This window comes from Penicillium argentinense (genome assembly GCF_028826775.1).
Source record: "Penicillium argentinense strain IBT 30761 chromosome Unknown utg000005l_segment0_segment0, whole genome shotgun sequence".
In the NCBI taxonomy this organism is placed as follows: domain Eukaryota; kingdom Fungi; phylum Ascomycota; class Eurotiomycetes; order Eurotiales; family Aspergillaceae; genus Penicillium; species Penicillium argentinense.
The window spans coordinates 1754036-1763419 of record NW_026622664.1 but is presented as its reverse complement, the minus strand read 5'-3'; the positions used below and the strand labels follow the sequence as shown (position 1 = coordinate 1763419).

The following is a 9384-nucleotide window of genomic DNA, read 5'->3' as shown; positions in this document are numbered from 1 at the left end:
TCAACAGCATCCGCTTTTAGCACACCTGGTGCCCACAGGCGGAGCCTGGGATGTATCCGTTCGACAGAAACAAGACGACTGCACCGGGACATCCGCCACAGCAACAGCGATCTTCAGCTGAGGCTCAATGACCCGCGCTTCAGCCGTGCGGCCCAATCGAACCAGACATTCGTGATACCCTTGCAAAGCCCAAACATTATTCGGGTGCTGACGGGCACGAATGACCGAATTATCCAGGCCCAGGTCGGCGCGGTACACATCTGCCGCATCCTCCACATGTCCCTGCTCCAGAAGCAGGGCTGCATACGCGTGGCGGGCAGGTTGCATCCAGCTCCACGGCTCGCTGTACCCAAGTCCATCGTCTAGCTCAATCGAACGACGGAGATGTTGGAATGCTTCCACATAGTTTTCCCGACGGTACTCGATCTCTCCATCCAGCATGGCAGACGCCACGCCTAAGATATCAATGCATTTATTTGGCCAGTCTAGCCGTGTGTCCGGTACACGCTTTTCGGCTTCACGATATAGATCACGTTGATGCTCAGCTTCAGGGACTCTGCCAAGCGCGGCGTATGCGACTCCCTTGGCATAATGGGCCATTGCCGTCGTGACAGAGTACAGGACTGGGTCATCTGGGAGCGGGCGTTGAATGATTTCTTCCCACATTCCAAAGCGCACCATGACGTGTGAGCGAACAGACATAAAGATTTCACTATAGTCTGCCATTTCAACTAGAAGTTCCTTGGGCAGCGTAGCTTCCATGCGGTCAACCGCGTTCAAGGCGACACCTTTTTGGCCCGCGAACATGGCCGCATAAATAAGCGAGTGGTAATTATGCATGCGATAGACAGAATAGAAATTGAACATGCCTTCTTCCGCGATGTACTTTTCGTCGGCAATACAGGCATTCTGATTTGCGCGGATAGCCGCACGATAATCGCCGACTAAAACATCCAGATGGGATGGCATATGGCGCACATGGCCGGATTCTGGAATCAGGTCTCGCAGGTGATCGGCGGGAACCAGACCTAGTTCCGGAGTGGGCGACATCTCCACCAGATGGATGTATGTATGCAGCAAGCCGGGGTGCTTCGAGGCGTCTTTATGCTTCAGCGCCTTTTCCAGCACCATCTTCGCATCCAGCGTTCTGGTCCCTGGGTTCGGCTCGCCCGTGACCAGATCCCATAATTTCCAGGGAGTGAGACTGGTCAGCGAGTCCGCGTACAAAGTTGCTACATCGAGATCATCGCTGAACTCGCCATAAGCGACTTCCATCGCCTCAGCGTACGCGAGATTCTGCCGCGCATACTGCTCCATACTCGCCGGCTGGTCACTGTGGTAGCGGGCCTGAATCGCGGTAATCAGCGCCTTCTCCACCGGCGATGCGTTGGCAGCGAGTGCGACGGCCTTGCGCGAAGCGTCAAAAGTGCGCTTCACGACGACGGCCAAGTTGGCGCCGAAGAATTCCCATGGTTGGTTGTAGTTGGGGCCCAAGGTATATGCCACGCCCCAATACGCCATGGCACAGGACTCATCGTGAGCGATGGCCTGCTCAAAACATGTTGCGGCTTCCTTGTGGTTGAAGGCGTAGGCCCACGTCAACCCTCGGTTAAACCATATTTGAGCCTCGGGGCTGGCGGTGGTGATGGAACGACCGAAGGTGCCCAGATCGAAAGCATACGCAGTTTTTCTGTCGATGGGGGATCCTTCGGCCATGCTGGGGGGACTGTCCGGACGGGGATGGGATGATGCAGGTTGCAGATTTGGGGTTGGGAGGGGCGCGGCGGATGATCGTATGAGGGGACACGACATTTATACACCGCACCACCACAGCTTACACGGCAGAACCGGACTACCGACGAGGCTCCTGCGAAAAGGGGGGCCCGCCAGGACCATACGACTGCCAGTTAGGCGTGCTATTTTGCGCTTGGTCGGATCCGTCGGATTCGTGGGTTCATGTTTGTTGTGGGCGCACATATGACCTCTCGCGCGGGAAAGACGATATCGAGAATCCATTAGCGCAAATGGGGAAATGTCACGACAGGGAACGCCGAGTCAGCCGCATGGGGCACTGAAGGGTGCGTCAAGCCTGGTCGGATTTACAAGATCTCCCCAGGGGTTCGTTCAGCAGCTACTCGTACTTTGTCAGGAGACAGAGTAGGCGCAGATGCATGCAAATGGTCTCGAGTCTACTACCCTAGGGTACCCCATGCAGATTGTACGCGATACATATGTTGAATTTATCCCAGTATATGCGCTGCACATAGGCCGGGACCAAAAAAAAGCTGCAATAAAAGAAGCAGACGGAAGAACGGCAGAAAGGGGAATCAGAGAGCATCTCCTCCATATGTACCAGAGGCCATAGCACTTCCTCGCTTGTTCGCTTCAGGTCAACGTTACCACGCCAAATCGACGCTAGCAACCCAGCAAGGCCACACGCGCGAAAATACAGAATGAAAACAAGGCAAAAGTAGGTTTGAATTGAAATCGTTGATATACATCAGTCCCCTCTTTCTCAAGTAGCAATTGAGCCGGAGACCGACCCGGAGTTGGTCATCGAATGGATGCTACCAGGAGGTGCCGTAGCTTCACCATTCGTAGCGTTAGGCGTTGTAGGATCACTGGGGACCACATGGTTCTCGCTGTGGCCGAGCAAAGATGGCGGCGGTCGGATCTCCTTCTTTCCGTTTGTCTTGTAGTGGAGGATCATATCACCAGAGGTACGCCACAGATGGGTTCGCATCGTAGCCAGGGTCATGTTGGGTGGCACCAGCTGGAAGGCATGTTAGCAAGCAGCTTCGATACGTGGCGGGAATGGCCTTACCATCTTTTGGCAATAGAGTTCCAGGTATTCCTCCGGCGGCATCACATTGGCCTCGGGCTCATCAGGATTGGGAGGGTCGATGCGTTCCGCTACGTAAGCCAGAACCTTCTTTGCACGCAGCATGCGGTTGGCATTCAGGCGGGAGCTGTTGTTGACTCCATTGGGTGGAGGTCCGCTGCTCGCAGTTGGTCTGAGAAGAGTTATGTTAGCTTCCATATCAACCACAAAGGTCTTCAGGTATGGAGACTCACAGTTCTGGCTTCACCACGGGTGGCAAAGTATCGTCGAAAGGCTTCAAGACAAAGGCAACCTTGGCCTGTTCCTTAAACGGAATTTGATTCTAGAAAGCTTAGTTAGAGATGGCGCACGGGCAACCAGGTACCTTTCCGCTTACCTTCAAGAGGAGCTCGCCAAGCCAGTAGGGAATGGCCTTTTCTAGCCGCTCGATATCCTGTCCAATATGCTGCACACTACCCCGATAGAGGTCCGAAGCCACGGCAGTATCGCCAGTCTCTTCTTGAATAAATACCGCTGTGCGAGGAGGAATGGTGAGTCGAGGAGTTTCGGTCTCCAGACTAGGGGTAACAGTTGTGACCAGTTCCTGGCCGGGGTTCGCGGATAGGAATTCCTCATAGTCGTCACGGATTTTCTCGATAACGCCGTTGATGTTGGACTCGTACGTCTTCTCTTCCTTGATTGAGGAAACTTCTGATTCCTCAATTTTTTCCTCTTGGATCATTGGTTTGGCATCTGTAGAGGTGCGACCCAGCTTCTTGATATCCATGCGGAACTTTTTTCCGAATAATGAACCGCCCTTCTTGCGCTCTTCTTTATCAGGCTCGGCTGGGGATTGCGGTATTCCAGAGTCAGAGGGAGACATGGGCAGTTTGTCATCCGACTGAGGCGGGTTAGGGAGTCTTGAAAAGTAATCCGATCTATCCGAGAAAGAAGAAGGCACGCCATCTTGATGTCCCTGCACCGAACCCGGTGTCTCAGGCTCAAAATTTGGGAATGGTGAATTGCTCTGCATAGAAGTGCTGAGGTAATTGGCTGAGGATGGAGTGCCGATGTGGATGCCAAAGCCGCCGGTCGTGCTGGGGCTCCCAGGGAAGTCCATGCCAGGTCGCAAGGTACCCGCGGAGCCGTCGGTGGAAATGGGGATCCCAAGGCTACGGGGGATATCATCTCCCGGTGCCGACGAGCCCAGGGCTGGGTTCAGTTTGGCCAACTCTTCCGCTTTCGCCACTGCAGTCTCACGATATTCATTATCGCGTCGAATTTCTTCATCAACCAGAGGGGCAAAAAGCCAACGCAAGATCCACTTTCCAAGATTGACTGGGGGAATTGTTAGCAAATGGTTGATAAACGGGCCAAATGAAGAAATGAGCTCATTTAGAACATACTTCTTTGATCATCTCGGAACTGCGACATTTCAGCCTCAGACAAACCGGCTTCATCTGCATACACCTCCGCATCGAAACAGCGGTTGGGCTCGAGAATGACAGACAGCCTGCCGGTCCGGACATCGATCGTGCACCAATGGGAGATGCTTTCAGTTGTATTGAGCTCGGTAGCCACGTCATCTAGATGACGCTTGCCAAACTCTTGTACTGGAAGACACTGTATTCTGGTGAGTAGATGTCACGAGTGCAACTAATATTTGAGTAATCAAATGATGACTGACCTTTAACAAATCCCAAAGCACCACCTCACCAGCCGAATCTTGCGTAAGGGTGCGCTTTCGATCATTGAGCATCAAACACTTGATCAGGCCATGCTGGCCCTCAATGCTTTCCTCTGGCAGTGAATGAATCGGAATTGTGAGACCAGGATCTGGTCCCAGGCCTGTTTCGGAAGAGCTCGCACTTGAGAATGGCGAATTACCTAGTAGTGTTGAAGCAGCAGACAGTTGTAGGGCAGAATTGAAGGGGATTTTCTTCGGTCCATTTTCAGACGACTTTGCTGGCTCGGTCGTAGCCGACTCGATCGTGCGTGCTGGGTCAGGCGGCGCTTCGATCTCGAGCTCGGTATCGACATTGCGCCACCGGTTGATGCTGGACTTGGGCGTAGCAGTCCAGATAAAATCACCAGCAGCCACTACCTTCACAACACCCTCATGTTCCTGCAGAGCAGCCACACAAGTACCTTGTTCGGGATCCGGAGAGTTGCGCGTATCTGTTTTTGCGACCAGGCCTGATCGATCGCTCGAATAGAAGACCGAAAGATCCGGATGGTCGGAGTAGAGAGACCACACACTATCGTTGTGCATGGTCAATGTGTTCATGCAGCGGCCGGCGGTTAGCGACCAAATCTTAATGGTCTCGTCCGAGGAGGCAGTCATAATGGTGTCGCCAGTCTGGTTGATCAAAATATCCCGTACGTTGTCGGTATGGCCCACAAACTTGGTGACCAACTTGCCCGACCTAGGATCCCATACCCGCACAACGTTCTCCGGACCACCGCTGGCAAGCACAGATGAGACCGCGCCCAGCGCGTAAACCGAGCCCTTCTCGGTAGTATCATCGCCACCGGCATCGATGTTCAGAATCTCCCCGCCGCCATTCAAATCCCACAGGTAGAGTTTATGGTCCAACCCACCGGACGCGACCCAACTGGCCTGGCCGCCGGGACTCGCTAAAGCCTTTACATAGTCGGTATGCTTCCCAATGCGCTCAGGGACCTCCTTGGACTCTGAATGTGGGCGCCACAGCCGCACTGTGGTATCGGAGGAGGCTGAGACAAGTGCCGAATTGTTCTCGGTTAAGACAATGTCATTGATCCAGTGGCTGTGTGCCTGCACCTGTGTCTTGAATCGAGTCGGGCCCGGTTTGCGATTGGAAGACGAGAAGGGATTCGCCGAAGAAAGCGGCGTCAGGGGGAAGTCGAGGTCCCACGAGCAAATGACACCGTCGCGGCCAGCGGAATACCTGGAGGAGCGCAACAAACGTCATATTAGCCGGCTGTGCAACCCACGTGGAGCCGCATACGCCAGAGGAACAAAAAGTCGTGATCTCACAGCCGACCAAGCAACCGCTAAGGCCAGCTAGCACGATCTTCTTGGCGCATACGGGGTGTATACTTACAGGATGGAGTTTTGCCGGTCAAGGGTCAGGCCATTGACCCCCAGCCGGTGCCCACCGGGGGCATCGGGCAGAGGAAGCACTAGAGCGAGATCAGTCTATATCGCAACGAAACCTGAGGCATGGGGGCCAACTCACCATACGTGACCCTCTGATGGCTCAGTTTCCGTGCCATGCATGCAGTTGGGGCGAGGAGGTGGTGAACTGCGGATTGCGGAGGAGAAATGCGGAGCTTATCTGCCTCAATCGAGGGCCGATCACACGTTGCTGGTGGGGACGAGGACGTCACTGCAGACGCCAACACGGCAGTTCCTGGGGGTTCCTCGGGCTACCAGGTGAGATGCACACGCGGTTTCAAGAGGGAAGAAGCCTCGCAGGATGCAGTGAGGGGAAGTTGGGGGATCCGCCAGGGGCACCGGTTCGCGACGCCATAGCGCAGCGTCGGCTGTCGGCCGGCTGGGCGTCTTGGTGTGCCTGACGGTATCACCAGTTTGCCGTTTTTGCTTTCCTTGGTACTTACTGTCTTTCCTAGGACCTCTCTACTGGCTCCTTTGGGCATCTCATCTCGCGACCACCCGTGGAACACAGGCTACTCAAGTGATGTCATTCTGTCAGCGAAGCCGGGGGTCAATTCGACGTAATGTCCCACGGGCCAGTATAACAAGTATAACACTGGAAAGACAGAATGAACTACGAGTGCCTCTTGTGAAACTGCAAAATGGATATCCCATTATCCCATGTCAAGCCAGTCTACACCTCTTCGTCTCACCAGGAAGAAGACCTGTCGATTCAGTCTCTACTCAGCCACCTCGACCTCCACCCCCACCCTGAGGGCGGTTATTTTGCAGAAACACATCGAAATCCACTGCAAATTCCAAATCCATTCCAGCAGGGTTCACAGGGTGATTCTCAAGACGACGAAACTCGCTCAGCTAGCACGGCGATATATTACTTACTCACCCCACGCTTTCCGGTAGGCGTTTTCCACCGCAACCAGGCCCAGACGATACATACCTTGCATCGGGGGCGGGGGCGGTACGTTGTCATTCACAGCAATCCCAACTCGCAAGATAGGACAGCCAAGGCAGACATCGAAACGTTTGTCGTCGGCCCGAATCTGGAACGTGGGGAGCGTATGCAATGGGTTGTGCCCGGGGGCATGTATAAGGCTAGCTTTTTGTTGCCTGACTCCCCGGCTTCTGATGATCGGCTGACGAATATAGATGGATCCTCAGAAGACTCAACAGGTCTCTTGATAAGCGAGGTATGTTTTCAAAAGTTGTCGCATATCGCCGTTATAATGTGCTTGGACGAACTTTACTGAACAGGTTCAGATCGTTGTGCCCGGGTTTGAGTACACAGACAACGACTTCCTCCACAAGGACCAGATGGACGATTTGCTTTCCCCGGAGCAAATCCGTGAGCTAGCTTGGCTGGTCAAGTAGCATGAGCATGCACAAATCTGGAACGACAAAGAAACATTTCGCAAGTGTTGTGGCAATTTCCACGATTATGTTTCACTGGTTTCCCAAATTCTATACACTCTAGACCCTCTATATGGCTCTGAATGATACTATACAATATATCAAGGATATACAAAACAGGCGCCAATTCTACTTCTCCTCCTCCTGCTTCTTACCTTCAAGGGTATTCCAAGCCCATTGGTAACTCCCCAAGAAAACAGCACCACCAATACCAATCCATGCAACACGAGGCCCAATGCCACGCCAGAAGGCTCCGAATCCCTCCTGCGCAATGCCGCGCATAATCTCACGCACTCGAAGAGGGGCATCAGCACCACCGTCACCCCGGCGCGCAAGCATCACGCGAGTCTTGATCACATCCAACGGGGTCGTCAGACCGGCCGCAATGGCACCGGCCACACTACCAAACATCGCACTCGTGGAAGCGGGAATCTGATCCTGCTTGACGACTCCAGACACCGAGTCCGTTTGGCGGAGGTACCGTTGTGTATATCTCTCCTTCATGGATTCCCACATGGTGAACTGGAGAACGGTAAAGGGGATCTCGCGCGCAATGGTAATACCCGCGCCGCGGTACAGCTCCCGGAAGACCTGTCCATATCCCCGCTTCACGGGGGCCGCAGAGCCAGAGCCAGCTGGCGACGGGATAATGGCATTGGTACCGGCAGCCGGAATAGCCGTGGAGACCGGCGCGTGGCGCAGGGAGAGGATGTCCTTCAGCGCAAGCAGACTAGATCCACCAAACAGACCAGCCTGCGCACGCTGCTTGATAACCTCTGTCGGAACGCGTACGGCACAGGCGGCGATCTCGCCTAGTGACGAGGCAATCGAGTGTGTGAAAAAGACATGAGCGCGGGAAGCGGGGGCGGAGTCCGGAGACGAAGGGAGGAGGGAGCGCTTGACGCCGTCATAGACGATGAAGAAGGATGCGGCCGATGGGGCGGAGCCGAAGAGGACAGATGGGAGACCGGCGTAGATGCCACGGACTGTCTGGCGCAGTGAGAGCCGGGTTGCTTGCGGTGCGGTGTGATCGCGTGCCTTTTGGAGGCGGGTCTTGATGGTGTCGAGGGGGTAGAGCGAGCAGTCAACGGTGAGACCTGCGACGGCGCCGGACTGTTGGTGGTAGTGATTAGTGGCATGCGAGGGATTGAGCTTATGAAGGGAGCGCTCTCGTACCAGGAGGGATCTGGTCCATAGCGAGGAGACCAATGCCTCGCTTTCTGGTTGCTGGGCCATAATGCGGGAAATGGCAGAGTGCGTGCGTCGGGGAAGTTGGTTTGGAATTTCTATCGCAGGAGCATGCTGTGTTGCTCAATGGTCTCGAAACACCTATCCGGAGCGATTGCAGTGTCGAGTTCCGTTCTCGTGAGCCGGTGAATTGTAGGTGCTGGTGGTGAGGAGAGCTCCGCAATTGACCCAGATCCAGCTTTTTCTCCGCGGTCAGCCCATGGCTCTTCCGATATCGCCGAAACGGCTCTTTACGTCGGGATAACCATTTAAGTGCAGTCGGACCGGAGGGCATTCATCTGAGATATTAAGATACTTTTTTGTAAAGGACAGTATATTCTTATATATTGGAAAAATAAATATCTACTGCTTCGGTCACTTGGGTACAACAGAAGTTCCGTGAATAACCGCCAGCCACCAGCTACCAGAAGCATGCGAAAAGCTCGCGCGACGGACGTGTATCATGCGGGATGTTCATCGTGCATCCAGTGGTAATGATACTTATAATCTTGAGCAGCTGCACTTGCGCATCTTCTTTGCCAGTACGACAGAGCCTTGCCCCAACGCCCGGAAACAACAGTTCTCCCTCCACTGCGCTCTGAAGTCGAGAAACGCGGAAGCGACAAACAGAGGGCCAAGATAACACAAGATTAGTGGGGCGCATATGGACAGGAAAATTCGAAGTGAAGAGAAGGAAATTCCAGATGATCAGAAACGCCTTTCGCAGGGAAGCCAAATTTTGCCGATGGGGAAGGGAGGAACGGAGCAA

General features: G+C 54.1%; 4 protein-coding genes across 4 annotated transcripts; 1 reads left to right on the top strand and 3 right to left on the bottom strand.

Moving 5' to 3' along the window:
• On the bottom strand, positions 1-1716 carry N7532_005446 (tetratricopeptide repeat protein; the record flags this gene model as incomplete). The annotated part of the gene is made up of 1 exon (XM_056617940.1): positions 1-1716. One exon carries the CDS (start codon positions 1714-1716, stop codon positions 1-3), a length of 1716 nt encoding a protein of 571 aa, XP_056474099.1.
• Positions 1717-2515: 799 nt separating this feature from the next.
• On the bottom strand, positions 2516-6079 carry N7532_005445 (WD repeat protein; the record flags this gene model as incomplete). The annotated part of the gene is made up of 8 exons (XM_056617939.1): positions 2516-2773; positions 2825-3014; positions 3076-3164; positions 3219-4159; positions 4228-4444; positions 4509-5751; positions 5908-5986; positions 6043-6079. The coding sequence occupies 8 exons, from the start codon at positions 6077-6079 to the stop codon at positions 2516-2518; spliced, it is 3054 nt and encodes a 1017-aa protein (XP_056474098.1).
• A 543-nt stretch (positions 6080-6622) lies between these two features.
• Positions 6623-7349, top strand: N7532_005444 (cupin domain-containing protein; the record flags this gene model as incomplete). The annotated part of the gene is made up of 2 exons (XM_056617938.1): positions 6623-7168; positions 7233-7349. The coding sequence occupies 2 exons, from the start codon at positions 6623-6625 to the stop codon at positions 7347-7349; spliced, it is 663 nt and encodes a 220-aa protein (XP_056474097.1).
• Positions 7350-7517: 168 nt separating this feature from the next.
• Positions 7518-8624, bottom strand: N7532_005443 (putative mitochondrial carrier protein (Pet8); the record flags this gene model as incomplete). The annotated part of the gene is made up of 1 exon (XM_056617937.1): positions 7518-8624. The coding sequence occupies one exon, from the start codon at positions 8622-8624 to the stop codon at positions 7518-7520; it is 1107 nt and encodes a 368-aa protein (XP_056474096.1).
• Between the last annotated feature and the right edge of the window lie 760 nt (positions 8625-9384).